This window comes from Peromyscus leucopus, chromosome 12 (assembly GCF_004664715.2).
Source record: "Peromyscus leucopus breed LL Stock chromosome 12, UCI_PerLeu_2.1, whole genome shotgun sequence".
Lineage (NCBI taxonomy): Eukaryota > Metazoa > Chordata > Mammalia > Rodentia > Cricetidae > Peromyscus > Peromyscus leucopus.
The window spans coordinates 78,464,252-78,484,606 of NC_051073.1; the positions used below are offsets into that span (position 1 = coordinate 78,464,252).

Below are 20,355 nucleotides of genomic sequence, written 5' to 3' on the forward strand. Positions count from 1 at the left end.
TTGCTATTTTAACATAAAATACCTGTAAATGAGGCTGGACGTGGTAGTTCGCCCCTGGGATGCAGAGGTAGGCAGAACTCTCACTGGTCATTGCTCTTTGGGGCAGTGTCTTGCAGTATAGTCTTGACTAGCCTAGAACTTGCTTTGTAGCCCAGGCTGGCCTTGAACTCATGTCTGTCTTATTTCTTAGCCTCCAGAGTGCTGAGAAACTTTTTTCTTGTTATTTTCTTTGTGTGTGTGTGTGTGTGTGTGTGTGTGTGTGTGTGTGAGAGAGAGAGAGAGAGAGAGAGAGAGAGATGCTCAGGCTTGTGCACAGAGTACAGCCTTTATGAGTTGGTTCTCCTTGTGCTGTGTATTCTAGATACTGGACTTGGGTCAGCAGGCTGTGCACGTGCTTTTACCTGCTCTAGCTGTGTTGCCGAGATCGGCATTGGATTTGTTACCTCCTGTCTCTGCCTCCCAAGTGCTAGGATTACAAGTGTGTGTGTCGTACTCAGTTCCCTTTTGAGAATGCAAAAATGATAAATACACACTTAGAAGACCAGCACCACCTCCCCAGCAGCTGCCCCTCGGCACACCGCTGACATTTGTGTTCCACAGGCACACTGTTTAAGTGCTTGCTTTTATCTTCTCTTTGGGGAAGTTGTGAGTGGAGATGGCTCAGGTAAGAGCACTTGTTCCTTCAGAGGCCCTGGCTTCTCTTCCTTTCACCCAGAAAGCAAATTACAACTGCAGTTCCAGGAAACCTGAGACCTCTTTCCTTGGACCTCTGCAGGCACCAGGCATGCACACGGTACACAGACATACATGTAAGCAAAACACATACATGAAATAAATAAATCTTTTTTGTTTTCTTAAAGAATGCCATAATGGTGGCACACGCCTTTAATCCCAGCACTCGGGAGGCAGAGGCGGGTGGATCTCTTTGAGTTCAAGGCCAGACTGGTTAACAAAGCAAAGTTCCAGAACAGCCAAGCCTACACAGAGAAACCCTGTCTCGGGAAAAAAAAAAAGAAAACAAGGCAAGAATGCCATATTTTTTCTGGGTGTGGTGGCACACACCTTTAATCCAGTACCTGGGAAACAGGTGGGCAGATCTCTTAAGAATTTAGGCCAGCCTGGTCTATGTAGAGAGTTTTAGACATGTCAGGGCTCCTGTTTCAAAAACTAAACTAAACAGAATACTGTATTTATTTATTTTTCAATACACCATGAGGTATTAGAAGCCATCTAAAGGCCAAGCCTGTCCCTGTTGTGGGGGTGGGGGTGGGAGCAGACTGGCTGAAGCGCAAGTCTGCCCTGTATCCACAGCTTTCTCTCATACCCACAGTATGTTTGGGTTGTGCTGTTTCTTTGAACTGTGAAGAGACAGTGGCACCCTGGTGTGGGGCTGAATTAATGTCCTCCGAACATTGGGGAGGGCTGAGTAGAAGGTGTCACAGGAGAGAGATTGTCATGGTGAGCTGCTGTGTAATAGCTGGAATGAGCAGCCATTGGCTTAAGGAGCCCTGGCTGCCGAGATGGGGGGAGAGGAGGGTGCTGTTTTGGATTGGTTGCTGGGAGAATTTCCAGACGTCACGATTTCTTAGCCGAGGTCTCAGGAACGGTGACACAGTGTTCCATGTGTGTTTACCTCCTCTTCTGGCAGCTCCCTGGAGCCCAGATCACAGCCCATCACATCAGGAGTTTCTGTCTGACTCTCTGTCTCTACCTGCCCAAAAGAACAGCTTCACCGCCAGGACTACCACGCCCAGCAGCAATGTGGCTGCTGGAGTGGGCTGGAAGCCTAAGGGACCTGTCCACTGACCATCCTCCCCGACTGGCAGACTGGGCAGCCCTAAAAGTGCATTTTCATTCCCTTTAGTTAAGTGTGTCAGCTGACTGCAGACATCACGTGACCTCTCCAAAGCCTTGATTCAGACAGCTCTGGTAGACTGTCTCAAAATGTTAGCCCTCCAGTTGGAAAGTCAGAAAAAATAAAGCCTCCCGTTCCTGCATCTCCAGGTTTCTGCCCACCTGCCCTGCTTGCCTTCTCCCCTAGGCCCCAAGCGTGTGGTGCACACTGCTCCGCTGAATGATGCTGTTGTCAGGCAGTCCGCCTGTGCTGTGCCCTGCGTCCCTGTGTTCTGGACCATGACACGTCTGTTCTGTTTCTCCTCCACCTGCATCGGCATGGGATGGGCAGGCTGCACAAGCTTTCTTCCTTGTCTTGAAACATGTTAACGCAGGTGCACAGGTTTTCAGTATCTCACTTGATGGCTTCTACCAGGGAGCCTAGCCATTCGCAGTCAGACGGAGAAACCATTGCTGGCACCCAGGCCTCTGCTTCCTGTCCTCTGGCTGTCTCTGAGACAAGATGTTCCTGTCTGCCTTCTGAGCCCATGGCCCAGAGTGATGCCTGCTCTCCTGGCTGCTGCCTCCCTGCCACCGCCTTAGGAGCAGGGACTTGTTGCTGTTGGCCATTGTGTGCTGCTCCAGGACAGGGACAGCACCACTGGAAGGCTATAAGCTGGCTTCCAGCCCTGAGGGCTTCGGGTGTAATGTGTTAGAGCACTTGTAAGCAAGCTAGGGCATGATGGAGGCTGTAGGTTCCATCCCCAGCACCACACACACATAAAATACTGAATGCTGTGGACCTCCTCACCGGGTTACCTCAGAGGCTTTGGTACTGGCAGACTATCTGGCCTGGCTAACAGGGATAGCACTATTACTGGACTTGGAATCGCAGCTTGTGTCCCAACAAGCCAAGTTCTATCACTGTCCTCAATAAACCAATTAAAAGACCCAAATTAAGGGACTGGAGAGACAGCTGACCTGTTAAAGCACTTGGTGCTCTTGCAGAGGACCCAGGTTCAGTTCCTGGCACCTACATGAGAGCTCACAACTGCCCCTGGGCACACACAAGGTACACAGACACACGTGCAGACAAAACGCTTATACACATAAACAAACCTAAAAACATTAAATACCCAATGTAACAGTGGCAAGCAGAAAAGATTTATTCAGTATGACCACATCAGGAAGGACAAAGAGATTGTGTACCATACCTGTCCCTCTTACCCCCAAGGCCTGTCCAGTCAGGTGCTCTGAGATGGGTTTCAGGTGATCATACCCTTTAACAATGCTGGCAGGGGAAGCTGTAATATAATGGAGTTGGCATCTCTGTGTCTGTAGTCTTAGAGAAGGACCTCTGAATTTAGCAGATTGATGAAGGCGCTAAATAGGAATAATTAGGAAACTAATTCTGGTGTTCGCCCTACCTCAAGGCTGCTGCATGCCAATGCCTTAGCAGTTCAGGGAGGGTGATAGATAGCCTGTAAAGGCTGGCTGACTCCTCCGCCCATCGGCAGGGTCCCTAACCTGAGGGTGCAGATAAGGGGAAGGTAAGAAGTGCCACTAAGCAGTCCAGCAAGGTCTCAGCTCCAGTCTGTCCTGCCAGGTTAGTCTCCTGTGAGGTCGCCTGACAAGCTGGAGATTCCTGGGAGAATTCCAGTTCCTAGGGTGCCTTGCTTTAGCCATTTGCGTAGTTAGAATGGGGGCGCAAGTGTTTATTCAGTGAACCCTCCTTCCTTCCAGACATGCCAGTTACAGTGCAGCTTTGGATGGCCCAGCTCGGCTTCTAGAAGATCACTTTTTTTGGGATAAGGTCCCCTGTACTCCAGACTGGCCTTGAACTTGTGATCTTCCTGTCTGTCTCCTAAGTGGTAGAACTCTATGTGTGTATTGTCATGGCCACTGTGTAAAGGCTCGGTTATCCTAGTTTTCATTGCCACAGCAGAAAAGACAAAGTAGGCTGACTCTAAAGAAAACAGTCTTAAAATGATTTATTTTATGTGCATAGGTTTGCCTGCGTATATGTCTGTGTAAGGGTGTCGGATTCTCTGGAACTGGAGTTAGAGACAGCTGTGAGCTTCCGTGTGGGTGCTGGGAATTGAACCGGGGTCCTTTGGAAGGAGTGCTCTTACTGCTGAGACATGTCTCCAGCCCCCAGATCTTTTTTAAGCTCATAGTTTGGGGTGTTGAAAGTCCAAGGTGTGATGTAAACTCTGATAAGCCCTGGGGCCCCACATGCTGCATCACCCGGCAGACGGCCGTGACAGGAACGTATGTGAGAAGACTCGTAATAACCTGCTTTTTTAAAAGCCCCACAAGGGCCCCTCTCCAGGCCTAAATTATTTTTCCCTTTTAATTGAATATGTGTATGGGTGTTTACCTACATGTATGCATGTCCACCACATGTGTGTAGTGCTCTCAGAGGCATTGGATCCTCTGGAACTAGTTACATACCGTCTTAAGCTGTTATGTGGGTGCTGGAACTGGAACCTGGTCCTCTGGAAGATTAGCCAATGCTCTTAACCATTGAGCCATCTCTCCAGCCCCCTAGACCCAAACTCTTAGATGTCTTATCACCTCTCAGCAGCACCACCACCCCATGGGGGTGGAAGGCTGAGTTTGGGATGTATCCAACCCATAGCGTCTGTGAATAGCCAGGAAAGAAACCACTTCTCGAGACATGAGAGCCCAAACTGGGGTGAAGGCTAACTGCCGCACCATTGAAGCCTGGGATGCTGCCAGACCTAAGGCGTCAGAAGTCAGATGAAGTGGGGCAGGCCGGATGGCTCAGTAAGATAACCCAGGGATTGGCTGTGCATTTGAGAAGCCCAGTTGTGGCCCCTGACTTGCACCATCTAAACAGACAGACAAGGCCAATCGAAAAGCCAGAAAAGGGGATCTCACATTGGAATAGGAAAGGAGTTATTCAGAACGATAGGAGATACAAACTAAAGATGGGAAATTTTAGTTTAGTATGGCATATACCTGTGATTCCAGGACTTGAGGTAAAGGAAGAGGAGTTCAGAGTCAACCTTGGCTCTATAGTGAGTTCAAAGCTATTGTAACTTAAAATTCAGGTTCAGGCGAAGGACCTAAAATGAGATCAGGCCTCGAAAGAGTTTTGTTAGTGGGAGAGTGGACCCTCAGGTCCAAGAAGAGCTTCGTTTGGAAGGATGCTGCTATGTGTGTCCTGACGGGGGACCTGAAGGAGAGATACCCCGTCTTAGGGTTTTCTACTGCTGTGAAGAGACACTGTGACCACAGAAACTCTTATAAGGAAAACATTTAATTGGAGTAGCTCGTTTACAGTTTTAGAGGTTCCGTCCGTTATCATGTTGGGACATGGTGGCATGCAGGCAGATGTGGTGCTGGAGAAGTAGTTGAGAGTCCTACATCTTGCAGGCAACAGGAAGTCATCTGTCTCACTGGGTGTGGCTTGAACATATATGAGACCTCAAAGCCTGCCTCCACAGTGACACACTTCCTCCATAAGGTCACATCTTCTCCAACAAGGCCACACCTAACAGTGCCACTCCCTTTGGGGACATTTTCTTTCAAACCACCACAACCTCTCCATTCTAGACTAGAGATACAGCATGGCCATAGACAGCCATAATGGTGTCTTAAAGGGAAGAATCTTCCCTTCAAAATGTGGAGAACAAAGGAGTTTTGTGACTCAGATTTTTCAGGGGAGGTAGGCAGGCTCCATACCAGGGGACCGAGCCCACTTGCCGAAGCAGAGGCAACACTGGGTAGGACTTAGTATTGGGTGTGGGCCTTGCTTTTTCCACAGAAGCCTGAATGCTCTGACATTCGACAGTTACCTCATACACCTGACAGTTCTTTGTCCTGAGGGACCGGACTGCCTGGGCTACATGAGACCTTGTCTCGGAAAGCAAAAAGAACAACAACAACAAAAAGAAATTTTGTTTGCTGTGATATAAGACTTGCTAGGCATCTCCACAAAGCTGAAGGAAGGGGATGGAGGGGATGGTAGGTCATGAGGCAGGCATGTAGATACCCACACCCACCGAAAAGTAAGGAGCCTCAGCTGGAGGAGTGGAGAGACCTCAGACAGTCTGAGTGGACAGTGACTGCTGGGACAGTTCTTGGAAGCATTATTAGCGAATGGACCAGGAATGCCGGAAAACTGTCCTTCCCGATCAGCTATGTACCAAGAATAGTTCAGCTGAGTGTGGTGACACGTGCATTTAATCCCAGCACTTGGCAGGCCGAGGCAGGCAGATCTCTGAGTTCAAGGCCAGGCTGGTCTACATAGTAACAGGGAGAGACCCTGTCTAAAGCTCAATTGCAGGGCACTTTTGGTTTTGGATTGGCTAGCTGTTAGGACCAGGGAGTCTGAGCCATGGTTCTGGGAAGACTTCCACCAGCAGCCCTAGGAGACTGGACTCGTCCCTTCACATCTGGCACATCCTTCTGGCAGGGCCCGGTGTGTTCAATAACAACAGTGTGTGTAGGCGCACTCAAAGTTCTCCTTCCTGGCCGTGACTGTGCCGTGACTGAGGTTCAGTCCTAGCGTCCCTCCCCCTCATCTTCCTGGCATGGTCGGTCGGCAGGGACATCACCAGGTCCCAGGTGCTGTTATTCCTGGACCTCACCCAGCAGTGGCCACATGTGCCCTCCAGAGCACCCATTCTAGTTAGGGCTGGCCCAGTCCCTATTTGCCAGAGCCAGCCATGACTCTGGTGATACAGCTGGAGGTAGGGAGGCTCTACAGCCAAGGACAGGTCAGAGAGCTGGGGTACTCTTGGGGTTGGCAGCACTGATTGTCACAGGACACTGAGACCGTCCTCTGTTGTGTTGTCTGTGTATATGGACCTTGGCTGTCTTCAGACATGGACAGATCTGTATAGTAATGATGTTTATCCATTCATTGTGTGTGGACCAGCCCCCACCCCACCCCAACCCCATGTTCTAGAAAGTGGGCGGCTCTCTTCAGAGCATACACCAGGACTCTGGTCTGGGAGGAATTCCCATGCAGGCTGGGGCGATGTGGGGGGGGGGTGTCAGTTGTGTGCTTTGCACATCCTGGAGAATCTTTGACCACTTTTCCTTCCAGTATCTGCCTAAGGCGTTCTAATTTTCTGTACACACTCCAAGAATGAAACTAATGCCAATAAAGTACGGGACTGACTTATGCTTCGTAATACTCAGGGTTTTTTTTTTCAAAAAGATTTATTTATTTATTATGTATACAGAAGAGGGCGCCAGATCTCATTACAGATGGTTGTGAGCCACCATGTGGGTGCTGGGAATTGAACTCAGGACCTCTGGAAGAGCAGTCGATGCTCTTAACCTCTGAGCCATCTCTCCAGCCCCAATACTCAGTTTTAACATCTGTTTATTTATGTATTTTATGTATATCGGTTTTGGTCTGCATGTATATCTGCACACCAGAAGAGAGCATCAGTTTATACATGGTTATGAGCCATCATATGAGTGTTGGGAATTGAACCTGGGTCCCCTGGAAGAGCAGCCAGTTCTCTTAACTGCTTAACCATCTCTCCAGCCCCTATAATACTCAGTTTTTATAGTTCAAATCTAACCTGTCTCCTATAGGCTCGTGTTTCCTTGTTCCCCAGTAGGCATCACAGTTTTGGGAAACTGTGGAACCTTTAAGGGGTAAGGCCCAGTTGGTGAAAGTGGGCATATGGGAGGCCGAGGCCAGTGGTTCTTTGTTAGTTTGAGACCAGCCTGACCTGTAGAGTTCCAGGACAGCCAGAGCTGAGATCCTGTCTCAAACAACAACTAAAAACAAAAGAAGAAAGTAGGTCATTTGTAGGTAGAGTTTTCCTGTCTCAGTCGCCTGTTCCCAAATAAATACACAGAGGCTTATATTACTTATAAATTCTCGGCCAATAGCTCAGGCTTATTACTAACTAGCTCTTACAACCTAAATTAACCCGTTTCTATTAATCTATGTTTTGCCATGTGGCTCACAGCTTGTTACCTCATTTTCTACATGTCCGGCTTGCTCAGAGGCTGGCTGGCGTCTCCCTGACTCTGCCCTCCTTCCCATCATTCTCAGTTTGATCTCCCCACCTGTACTTTTTGCCTGGCTATCAGCCAATCAGCATCTTATTAACCAATGAGAGTAATACATATTCACAGTGTACAGAAGGATTAGTCTAAAGCATTTCCTCCTTTTTGTCTAATTAAAAAGAAAGGTTTTAACCTTAACATAGTAAAACTATATATAACAAAACAGTTATTAAGAATTATAGTTACGAGGGCTGGAGAGATGGCTCAGAGGTTAAGAGCACCGACTGCTCTTCCAGAGGTCCTGAGTTCAGTTCCCAGCAACCACATGGTGGCTCACAACCATCTGTAATGAGATCTGGCGCCCTCTACTGTATACATACTAAATAAATCTTTAAAAAAAAAAGAATTACAGTTACAATATCTAGTTTATTTGTATTTGACAAAATTAGAGAAAATATTCTGTTATTTATCTTTGTGACTTCAAAGTTTTGTATCTAATTTACCTTTTATCATAACTAAGGAAAACTATAACTGTCTAGTCTTCAACTTAATCAAAGACCCTAGAAGGATGCAATGTTACCTAATGACAAGGACATCTGGCTGCCTGGACAGTCACCCAAAGTTCCTCTGTAACTTTGGGGCATTCAACTCTGGCCTACAGGCCTAGCATATCTGACAGACTTTCCTGTGAAGCAGGGAATTCTGAAGGACTGTCTTACCTTGTCTTGGCAAAGTTCAGCAGTAGCTTTTCTTGCATCCTGCTGGCCCAGTGTGGACAGTAACTGTCAGCAATTGAGGCAAGGGCAGTTTATTTGCCCACATGGCTAGCTTTTGCCATAAAGAAAGCAAATTCTGGGGCTGGAGAGATGGCTCTTTCAGAGGACTGAGTTCAATTCCCAGCACCCACATGGTGGCTCACAACCAGCTATGAGATCTGGTGCCCTCTTCTGGCCTGCAGGCATACATGCAGGAAGAACACTGCATATATATATATACACACACACACACACACACACACACACACATATATATATATACACACACACACACACACATATATATATATAATAAAAAGTTCCCATTCTTTAAAAAATGAAAGAAAGCAAACTCCATAGGAAGTTTCTTTGATGCCCATCATCCTCTTTGAAGTAATTAGTGGTGCCAGGAGCAGACGTGTCTTACTTTCATGAAAAGACTTAGGTTATTAAAACATTTTAAATGTTATATTCTGTAGGTCTTTGAAGTGTTTGAAGATTACCTATCTGTCTGAAATATATCTCTGTATACCTAGAAAACCTAACTGAAATGACCATAAGTTTGATATATATGGGTAACTATTATAGATGACTAATTATTAACCTGTATTTTTAAGCTATACATTATATTTTTAAATGAGCTACTTGAGCACAATATCCAAACAAGAGTAGAAACACACATACAACATAATAAAAATAACCTCAAATTTCTATCAATGTACAAAAATCCATATCAATGTAAAATATTTGAGACTAGTAGCTGTTTTTTTAATTTGTTTAAAAGTAGATTCAATAATCTACCTTTATTGTATTTCTTTCTTTCTTTTTTTGTTTTTGTTTTTGTTTTTCAAGACAGGGTTTCTCTGTGTAGCTTTGTGCCTTTCCTGGATCTCGCTCTGTAGACCAGGCTGGCCTCGAACTCACAAAGACCCGCCTGGCTCTGCCTCCTGAGTGCTGGGATTAAAGGCGTGTGCCACCACCGCCCAGCTTTATTGTATTTCTATATTCTCCCTTTTCTTTTTAGAATGAGATCCCTGAATCTAATCTCCTTTTTTCAGCTTTTTTCTTGACTATTACCAATAACAACTTGTAACCAACCCCCCTAAACAAAGATAAACATTCACAAGTTATTTTTAGAAATGTGGGCATAGTTCTCTAGACTACTTCCTGTTGACTGGGGGCACTGGTAATCTTTAGGGGACCCTGAGAAAATTTAGGATTATGGTCAAGTCCTGACTGTAGTATTCTGTGAGGCTGGATCATCTTAGCCAGCAGCCTTGAAGTTGTTGTGGGGGCAAAACTCAGAGGAAACTACAACACAGGTACTCTGAAATGTTGGATCATCTGGGGCATCTGTTCCCATTGGAGATTTTTCAGGGGGGCTCTTCCTTAATCAAACCTAATTTTTCTTAATCCAGAGGCTCTTATTTCCTATGGAAATAAAAGCAAAACTCTTTCCCAAAATAATGTATTTGAAGTAAAGATATTTTTAAAATGTATAGATTGGTTTAATATAGCAGCTTTCATAATCAAATGTTTCTTAGCAGTTATCATCTGTTCATTAGTAGTCAAAGAATTTAAAGATGACAGAGTAATATAGTTATCCAGACTCTGTGTATTTTCCATGGCTTATATATTTCATTACTCTATTCCTTTTTTAGGGACTTTATTTTAAAACTATATTTTTTTTAATCTAAGACTGTGCATATTCTTTTTGTTTTCTCTCTCTTTCCCAAGCCTACACATATTTTTAAACATACTGTGACCTGTTTAGAGGCTCTTTTTGTCTGAATCTGTCCTTACTGCACATCTATAACCTTTTCTGTCTGCATGAGCAAAAAAAACCTGCTGTGTAACTTAGATCATGGCGTGCTGGCTCTGGCTCCTTTCCTCAGTTCCCTGTGTGTTAGTCTCATTTACTGGTACATTTACTGCCAGCTCTGGGTGCTGTGTTTACCAACCCAACTCTGGGAAGTTTCTAGGTTCATGCCGCCACTGAGTAGCGTGCCACTCGCTGCTCACAAACCCCATATATGTGTTTGGTGGTCGTGCCTCTTAAAAGAGCTGCCTGTTTTTGCCATTAGCACCGAGCCAGGAAGTTGTCTCTTAAAGGAGCTGTGCCTCTGTTCACCACCAGCAAACAGAGCCCACCGGAGAAAAGCCATGCTTGACTCTGTTCTTGTATGTCTAGAATCCTTTTTAAAACTTTGTCAGGTTTTATGTGGAAATTTAAGCCCCATGTTGGAACGCCATATGCAGGCAGAGTTTTTGTGTCTCAACCACCTGCTCCCAAATAAACACACAGAGGCTTTTATATTACTTATAAATGTTCAGATGATAGCTCAGGCTTATTACTAACCAGCTCTTATAACCTAAATTAACCCATTTCTATTTATGTTTTGCCACGTGGCTCATTGCTTGTTACCTCATTTTGTACACGTCCTGCTTGCTCAGAGGCTGGCTGGCATCTCCCTGACTCCACGCTCCTTCCCATCATTCTTGGTCTGATCTTCCCACCTATACTTTTTGCCTGGCTATCAGCCAATCAGTTATTAAATTATTAACCAATGAGAATAATACATATTCACAATGTACAGAAGGCTTATTCCACAGCAGTCATTAGGGACAGGGTGGGTCTTTGAAGGTTATACCTAGCCCTGGTCCAAACTACTGTCTGCTCCTTGGTCCCCCATGACACGAGGCCTCTTGCATGCTCAGTCATGGTCTCCACCATGCCTTCCCTGCCACAATGGTCAGAAACTATGAGCCAAAATCATTATTCCTCTTCAAGTGGTTTCTTTCAGATGTTGTCACAGTGAAACTAATGTGGAAAACTGGCTGGAAAAGTAGGGTTGTTTTTGTAACTAAACCTGACCATGTGGGTTTTTTAAGCCTTTGGAACTGTTCTGCAAGGTGGACTTACAAGTTTGGAGATGTAGGCTAGAGAAGCTCCAGAGTGTCTTAAGTTTCATTCATTGGGCGCTTCTGGTGTAGTTGAACGGGCAGGATGCTGCTGGAAACGCAGGTGGCAAAGACTGGCAAATAATCTGTCTACATCCTGTTAGTGTCCTGAAATGTTGAATGAAGCTAAATAAACTCGAAACTAATGGACTAATCAGTTTGTTGGAGGAAATTCAGTCAGGTTCGTAATGAGAATTAGGAGCAAAAAGAATGAAAGATATGGACAAAGCATGTAGTTTGGGGGGGGGGCGCGGCTGTATGGATATATTTAAAAGTGTATGTAAAGCTAGAGTGGCCAGAGCTGTTAATGGCATCTTGGGAGGCAGAGACAGGTAGCTCTCTGTGTTGAAGGCCAGCCTGGTCTACATAGTGAGTTCCAGGACAGCCAGGGCTACACAGAGAGACCCTGTCTCAAAAATAAATAAATAAATAAATAAATAAATAAATAAATAAATAAATAAATAATCGACAACAAAAACAAGCCACATACTTAGTACTATGGCAGGAAAGGTACCTTGCGGGCATTTCGGGAGGTGACAGGACCTCACCCAATCAAAGGCTCTAGGGTAGAACACTCAAAACTCACTTGAAAAGAGTGAGATGTCAGGCTTAAGTTCCCTAGTAGATCAGGATCTGTCTCCCTGCTGGAGACTTGGTAGATGTATTAGAATTGGGGAAATGGGCTTCCCTCTGGCCCAGGTGTCCAGATTGATGGTTCAGGCAGGACTAAGGCATCTGTGTGGCTGTTCTGTGGATGTCAAACCTGTGCTTGACAGTATAAAGTAAAGCCCCAGACCTAGCAGTGGGGATCAGCCCTCTTAGGTTCTGTATTCTCCCTAGTGACATTCAGGGAAGGAGCTTGTCCTTCCTCTCAGGTGAAGTACAGTGGAAGGCTCTTGGAATGACTGGTGTTGCTAGTTGGACTTTAAAATGCTGCATGTGTGTGCAGTGTTTTGCATTCAGGGAGCTGTGACTCTTCTCTGACTAGGAGTGTCTTAGTTAGGGTTACTATTGTTGTGATGAAACACCTAAACAAAGCAAGCTGGAAGGAAAGGGGTTATTTGGCTTACAAGAAGTCAGGACAGGAACTCCAACAGGGCAAGAACCTGGAGACAGGAGCTGGTGCTGAGGCCATGGAGGGGTCCTGCCCATAGCTTGCTCAGCCTGCTTTCTTGTAGAACCTAGGACCACTAGCCCAGGGATGGCCCCACCCACAGTGGTCACATTAAGAAAACGCCCTATAGGCTTGCCTACAGCCCAGTCTTATGGAGGCATTTCTCGGTTGGGGATCCCTCCTCTCAGATGACTCTAGTCTGTGTCAAATTGACATAACATTAGCCAGCACAATGGACATACTCTGGAATTCCGAGCGTTTACTAGCCTTCCTGTTTTGTTTTTTATTCCCTATTTTCAGAGAGTCTATTTTCAATTTAAATTTGTTACACCACTACCAAAAATGAGTTTGTTTTGGAGCGCGCCACACACACACAAACACACACACACACACACACACACACACACACACACACACACACACACACAGAAAGAAGAGTGCTGTGTGCTGCCAGGGTGCTGTGCTGGAAACAGGCTGCTTAGGGAAGGCAGGGGTTCTTGGGGGCTCTTTCTTTCTTTCTGTTTGTTTGTTTGTTTGTTTGTTTGTTTTTTCCCAGATGGGGTTTCTCTATGTTAGCTTTGGAGCCTGTCCCAGAGCTCACAGAGATTCGCCTGCCTCTGCCTCCCAAGCGCTGGGATTGAAAGTGTGCACCACCACCGCCCGGCTTCTGGGGGGGCGGTTCTTGCTGTTACTTTGTGTACCCGAGTGTGTTGCTTGCATGTGTGAACTATGTGCACTGTGTGCACTGCCCGATGCTTATAGATAGAGGACTGTCAGACTCCTAGAGGTACAGACATTATGTGGGGCCTGGGAACTGAGCCCAGATCCTCTACAAGAGCTGTGCACACCTGTGGTGGTATTGTGTTCCCCAAAATGTTGTGTACTCTAATAAATTTATCTGGGGTCAGAGAACAGACAGCCACTAGATACAAAGGCTAGAAAATGGTGGCACTCACACCTTTAATCCTAGCATTCCAGAGATAGAAATCCCTCTGGATCTCTGTGAGTTCAAGGCCACATTGGAAACAGCCAAGCATGGTGACACACGCCTTTAATCCCAGAAAGCCAGCCTTTAATCCCAGGGAGTGGTGGTAGAAAGCAGAAAGATATATAAGGCGTGAGGACCAGAAACTAGAGGCTTTTGGCTGGTTAAGCACGTGGCTGGTTAAGCATTCAGGCTTTTAAGCAGCAGTTCAGCTGAGAGCCATTGGGATGAGGACTCAGAAGCCTCCAGTCTGAGGAAACAAGACCAGCTGAGGATCCGGCGAGGTAAGATAGCTGTGGCTTGTTCTGTCTCTCTGATCTACCAGCATTGACCCCAATAACTGGCCTCGGGTTTGATTTTATTAATAAGAACTTTTAAGATTCCTGCTACATCTGGCGCCCAACGTTCGTGTTACGAATTCATGAAAAAGCTGTTTGCCTGTAGCCTTGTGAGCCTCAGCTCAGGCCCGAGCTACACTCGGCCGGTGGTGGTGGTGGTGGCGCACGCCGGTAGGATTTACTGAAGTCAGAGGCAGGAGGATCCCGAGTTTGAGGCCGGCCTAGGAGGCTTGGGAGAAGCTTTGGCCTGGACTGAGCCAAAAACAGTGGTGGGACCATGGAAGGGCACCCTTGTGCCCTGAGCCTTCTTTCCAGCCCTTGTTGGCTTTTCTTTTGGTTTTTTAAGACAGGGTTTCTCTGCGTAACTTTGCACCTTTCCTGGAGCTCACTTTGTAGCCCAGGCTGGCCTCGAACTCACAGAGATCCGCCTGGCTCTGCCTCCCGAGTGCTGGGATTAAAGGCGTGTGCCACCACTACCCAGCTCCTTGTTGGCTTTTCATGAAAGCATTTGGGAGCTACTATAGCCAAGGTCCCAGGGGACCTGGTGGCTAGGTTTCTCAGGCTAGTAGCAGACCTTGTCAATGTCCACATGGTGATGGTTTTACAGGCTTACAGGATGCAAGAATTGCAGGGACATGGAGGCTTGCTCCTAGACCAAAGGTTCTCAACTTTCCTAATGCTGCAGCTCTTTAATACAGTTCCTCATGTTGTGATGACCCCCAACCATAATATAAATATCTGATATGCAGTCCCTAAGAAAGGGTCAGTCAACCCAAAGGGGTTGCGACCCACAGATTGAGAACCGCTGTCCTAGAGTTGTTCGTTTTTTTAAAGGAAAATCTTAGGCCAGGCAGTGTGTGGCAGGGTTGGATTTCCTGAGGAGATTCCTCGAGTGCTTGGTGTGTAAAGCTGTGAGGATGAAGAATAGGTTGCGATAAAGACCCTTGAGTGTCAGGGCACCAGGAATGTGAAATGCCACTGAGGGCAGAACCTGGAGGCTGTGAACCGGGGCTGGCCAAGTCCCGCGGAGCCCACATCACACTGCATGTTCTGGATGCCAGACTTGCAGCTACAGAATTGAATGTCTTCCCTAGTGGGTTTCTGTCTTGTTTTGATCTAACCTCTCCTTCCTGTGTAGGGTGGCTGTGTTTAGTCTGGATTTGACCAGTTAGACAGCCCGTGATCAGGCACAGGCTGCAACAACAGTTTCTGGCCCTGTAGACACTTGGGGGGTGATGGCTTGGTGGGGCAAAGAGGCAGGTACAACTAGGCTCAGTGGACTGACTGGAAGTCGCCTGCATGGAGCGGAGCCTTTTATGGGCGTAGGGTCCAGCCTTTCAGAAGGAGTGTAGTGACCAGCAGGTCTCAGATGGGGAAGGGAGGGAGAAGGCTAGTGTTTCTTCAGGAAGGAGAGGCCACCACATGGCCTTGGACCAGGTCCCCCCCTCCCTGAGCCACTGTGCGGTGACTTCTTGCAGGTCTGCGGTTTAGGTGTGGGTGAAGAAACCCCAAGACCACCTTCACTCCAGGAGATTTGAAGGAGGACACAGAGTTCAAAAGGCTCTTGTATCCATGTTCATAGTTTATCCCAGGGGATGGGTGCAGATTAAAATCCGCAGTAATAGGGACAGAGGCTCCTATCGCGAGCTCTCAGTGGAGCTGCGCGCCCCTGCTCAGTTCTCTCAGCAGCGATGTGCGGAACAACACACGCGGGATTTGCCAGCAGCCTGCTAACCTGGGTACCCAGGGTTTCACAGGGATTTCATTTGTGGGTTTGGCGGGTTGCGAGTCTATGTGGCTGACCTTACTTTGTATCCAGCTGATAACCACATGGCCCAAGGCCCCCCTCACAAGCCACAGTGACACAGGCTTCATGTCAGTGAGGACACTTTTCCCCAAAGACATTCCAGACAGACTAGTTGGTATGTGCAGGGTGTGGGTAACCCAGGCCTGCTGTGCCTCACACACGGTGGCTGCCAGGAGAGCCCTGGGCAGAGCTGTGTACTTGTGTTGGTGGAGGTCACCCCAGGAAGTGGAGTGCTAGATGTTGTAGGCAGGCCAAGGACACAGTGTGAGCCCTCTGCCCAGTGACAAGTGGGTGTGAGGTTCCGGCTCTGGACTCCACCATACCCTTTAACCTCAGGGACCTGTGGCACGGGTCCCAGTTCCTGGGCTAGCCCTTGTTAGCATGCTCTGTCCTGGCACTTGTTCGGGGCTTTCAGAGACGTCCTCAGGACTGCAGCTTCCTGTGCTCAGCAGGACTTCATGCTCTCCTCACCCGTTCCCACAGATGTCCAGAGAGGGGTTTTTTAGGTTTTGTTCTTATTTTCCATTTTATTGTATGTGTGTGTGGGTGTTGTCCTCCATGTATGTCTGTGTACCACATATGTGCAGTGGCCATGGAGCCCAGAAAAGGCCCTGGATTCCCCGGAACTGAGGTCACAGAGGGTTGGCAGCCTCCGTGCGCACGCAGGGAAATGAACCGGGCCCTCGAAGAGCGGCCAGTGCTCCCCTCGGCTGAGCTGTTTCTCCAGATCTTCCAGGAGCTTCCTTTCCTTTTCTCCTCTCTCCATGGTGACTGGGCTAATCTGACCTCAGGCAATTGCAGAATCCTCTATGACCCTGGTCACTCTGGCTTTTTTTGGGTGCCAAAGACAGAAATTCCACTGAACTCATTAGCTAATGAGCCCAGGGTGGCTCCAGGCGAGGTAGAGGTGTCACCAGGAAAACCAGGCTCGTCTCTCCCCGAGACACGGCCGTCATGCACAGCCTTACGGCCTTTGAGGACCCTTGTGATACATGTTGTCTCCTGCGGGCCCATGGGCTCCGCTGGCCCCAGGGACCATGGGAAGTGCCTGGCATGCTCAGGGGTGTTGACCCTGTGAGGTGGTTTTGACCATTTACGTACCCACTTTCCTGTACACAGTGTAGTAATCAGGAGGCTAGGGGATGGACTCGGGGTTTGCTCTCAGCCCTGCAGGTCAGCAGGAGCAAGAAGGGGCCTAAAAGAGCAGCATGTCTGCGGACCCCACCAGGCCCTGAGCATCAGCACTCCATCGGTGCTAAGTTGGAGACACCTGGCACTCACAGGGGCCTGCTTGCCAGCAGCTTCTTGGGGGAGATACCTGGGCTCAGGGGAAAGAAGGGTCTGCTGTGGGAGGGGTACAGTAGGAAAGGCATGCGGGGTGGTTTGCTGGCCAGAGAGGGCAGAGGGGCTGACGGGCCGCGGGCCTGGCTTGAGTGGGGGGTGAGGGATTGGAGAGAAAGGCAGTTCCTGATGGTCCCCTCCCAGGGGCTGGCTTTCCTCTGGTTCTTCTCTCCCAATGACTGCGTCTTCATCAAGGCCGCAGCCCTGGGCTCTGCCAGCACCTCCAACTCCAGGCTGCCTGGGGACACATCGATGGCCTTCCTGTGGACCGTGGGGCCCTCCCCACCACTCCCACCTACAAGGCTGGTCTCCGCCCGCCTGGGCCAGCTAAGAGGGCAGGTCCTGCAGCTGAACTGGAGAAACCCCTCTTCTCCGGCTGTGTCTGGTGACAGTGGCCAGGACTACTTCTACCAGTGGCTCTGCCCAGGAGCTGGGTGCACAGCCCAGGAGCAGCTGGGTGCACAGCCCAGGAGCAGCTGGGTGCACAGCCCAGGAGCTGGGTGCACAGCCCAGGAGCTGACTTTTGCGTGTATTGTTGGTCCGGGAGCCCCATCCACAGCAGCTGGCAGGAGGAACATGGACCTCCTGAGACCCAGAGTGATGTCAGTTCCTTGCACTGCCTCTGGCTAACTGCCGGACGGTCTCATTTGCTGTGTCCAGTCTGCTTGTGAATTTGCCACTTCTCTGTGCCACACATACACACACACACACACACACACACATACATACACACACACACACACACACACACACACACACACACACACACACACACACATCTGCTGGCTCTATAGTTCCTGTAGCATCATTTCTCAGAGAACTTTACAAAAGTTCTTTTTGTACTCTGTGAACCCTGGTTTGTTCTCTTGTTACTTTTTCTACCCTACTTCTGTTTTCATGACTGCTTTTGTTTTCCTAGAATCAGCATGGCCAGTTTGTGATATGCATATCAATCTTTCTTGATAGCCAAAGCCACTGAATTTCAGGGTCCCCGGCCCCAGAACAAGACTCTGTCTCTGTTTCATGGAATGCTAGGTACACACAATTTCTCAGAGACCACCCCTTTTAATTAAAAAAACATTATGTGTATGAATGTTTTGCCTGCATGTTCATGTATGCTCCATGTGTGTGCCTAGGACCCACAGAGGCCAGAAAAGATGCTCTGAGACTAGAGTTACAGATGGTTGTGAGCCACCACATGGGTGCTGGGGATTGAACCTGGGTCCTCTGGAAGAACAGCCAGTTTTGTTTCTTTATTATTATTATTATTGTTGTTATTATTATTATTATTATTATTTATTTTTATTTTATATGCATTGGTGTTTTGCCATGAGTATTGGGTCCCCCTGGAACTGCAGAATTACACAAAGTTGTGAGCTGCCATGTGGGTGCTGAGGCCTGAGCCCAGGTCCTCTGGAAGGACAGTCAGTGCTCTCAGCCACTGAGGCACCTCCCTAGCCCCACAGCCAGTTTTCTTCATCACTAAGCCGTCACCCCAGTTTACCAGATAGTCTGGGGGCAGACACGTTGTGGCATTGTCCATGGCAGGCTTTCTGAAGCCTGCCTGCTTCCCCGGGGCACTCAGGCCTGACGTGGTGGAGACAACCAAGGCACAGTCAGCAAAAATTCCATTTCATAGGCCCAAGAATTAGAATTTCCAGTGTCTGTCCCAGGGATATCCCTGGTTTCCCTGGAGCTGGGGCCTCTTCCAAGGCAGTAGTAGCTGTTAGGATTTCTAAAAAAGTAAGACTGTCTCCAGGTCTCCAAACCATGCTTTCTCCTAATATGCCCACAGAGGCTTTGAAGGTCCTCATCTAGAATGATGATGCCCTGTGTAGCTACATGGAGACCTGGGACATAGCTGCCCTAGCCTATAGAGGCTGGACCGGGCCTGGGTTTCTCGTGCTGGTCTCCTGCACAGACAGCCATCAAGAACCTGACCCACAGACCCATCTTACATGTGTGCTGCCTCCTAGGGAGGTACCCAAACTCAAGTGGCCATGCCATGCTTAGCACCTTAGTACTGACCACGGCCTGGGTGTGAACACAGCCTGACCCGACCCCCCAGCTACCCTGACCTCCGAGGCATCTTCCGTCTGTGCCTTTGTGATAGGGGTGGTCTCCTGTGGACACACATGTGCTCACACAGACAGTGTCACGCTGTGCACAAATACCATACACAGGTGCACGTGGACATAGAATGTACATGTCTGCAGAGTGACACACACATTCCTGCACTTAGGCCTCACATCTGTGCACACTGCCTCTCTGCTCACCGCTCAGCCTCCTCAGTGCTGGAACAGTTTCTTGGTTGTCCCAGATTTCAGCTGATGCATTGGCTGTGTCCTGGAACTATGACACCAAGTCATTGCACCTGTATACATTTCGAGGTTCTTTGAGTCTCCTTTCCAGAGTTGGTGCATTTAGATTGGGTCTAATCTCAGAACTATAAAGTATGGGGAAATGCCTTCTGGGCCCCAGAGGCTCTGAGGCATGGGGTCCACGCTCACATAGCACCCAGGTGTGTGTGCACATGCCCAGCACAGGTTTCTGCCTACTGATGTGGGTATATAGAACAATAGGTCCTTTGGGGTGGTAGGAGTGTGTGCTGGACAAAGGCCTGCAGGACTCTGTCACAGATCACCTCAGGTGAGTGGGCCAGCCTTGGGGTGCCGTGGGCCGAAGTGAAGTGTCTCCCTCAGTGCCATTTTAGGGGAGAGGATTTGCTGTCCCTTACCCTAGCTTTGTGTGTGGTTCCTGTTGCTGCTGTTGTCCCTTCCAGCACCCCCACCCCCACCCCGTGTGGTGTGCCCAGGGTCAGGGAGTGTCGTGGTGGCAGAGTTACCGGACCTGGTTCTCACCTGTCTATCCCACTCCTGGTGGTGTGTTCCGGGCCACTGAGGCATCTGAAAGGCCCCGTGACACTGCTGTTCATGGCTCACTGTTCTCCTTTTCCCACAGACCTTGTGACCGTGTGAGCAAAGCCTCCCTTGCAACCCATGTGCATCATCTTCTTTAAGTTTGATCCTCGTCCCGTTTCCAAAAACGCATACAGGTAATGAATGCCCTTGTTCCGCCTCTGCCGTGCTGCTGGGCCTGGGGTACATGGCTGCTCCTCACCACTGGGGTACCATGTATGCAAGAGACAAGGGCAGGCTGCTGGGTGTGTGGGCCTGGTCTCTGGAGGCCACCTGCACAGGCCTGGCCTGGCTGTCCTG

General features: G+C 48.5%; 2 protein-coding genes across 7 annotated transcripts in view; both read left to right on the plus strand.

Annotated features, from left to right (window-relative positions):
• Positions 1-20,355, plus strand: part of Tango2 (transport and golgi organization 2 homolog) — a 51,775-nt gene that overhangs the window by 5,268 nt on the left and 26,152 nt on the right. For all 6 annotated transcript variants that reach the window (XM_028854160.2, XM_028854157.2, XM_037209916.1 and 3 more), the window contains exon 2: positions 20,099-20,192. Coding sequence is in view for 4 of the 6 variants with exons in the window: in XM_028854157.2 (XP_028709990.1) it covers positions 20,137-20,192 (56 nt within the window). In the remaining 2 variants the exon portion in view is untranslated. The remainder of the gene's footprint in view (positions 1-20,098; positions 20,193-20,355) is intronic.
• LOC114680978 lies at positions 16,894-18,272 on the plus strand. Its single transcript, XM_028854162.2, has one exon. It carries the CDS (start codon positions 17,168-17,170, stop codon positions 17,765-17,767), a length of 600 nt encoding a protein of 199 aa, XP_028709995.1. The 5' UTR covers positions 16,894-17,167; the 3' UTR covers positions 17,768-18,272.

Coding starts and splice junctions, on each gene's coding strand:
- LOC114680978 (XM_028854162.2), top strand. CDS start 17,168: ATGCGGGGTGGTTTGCTGGCCAGAGAGGGCAGAGGGGCTGACGGGCCG.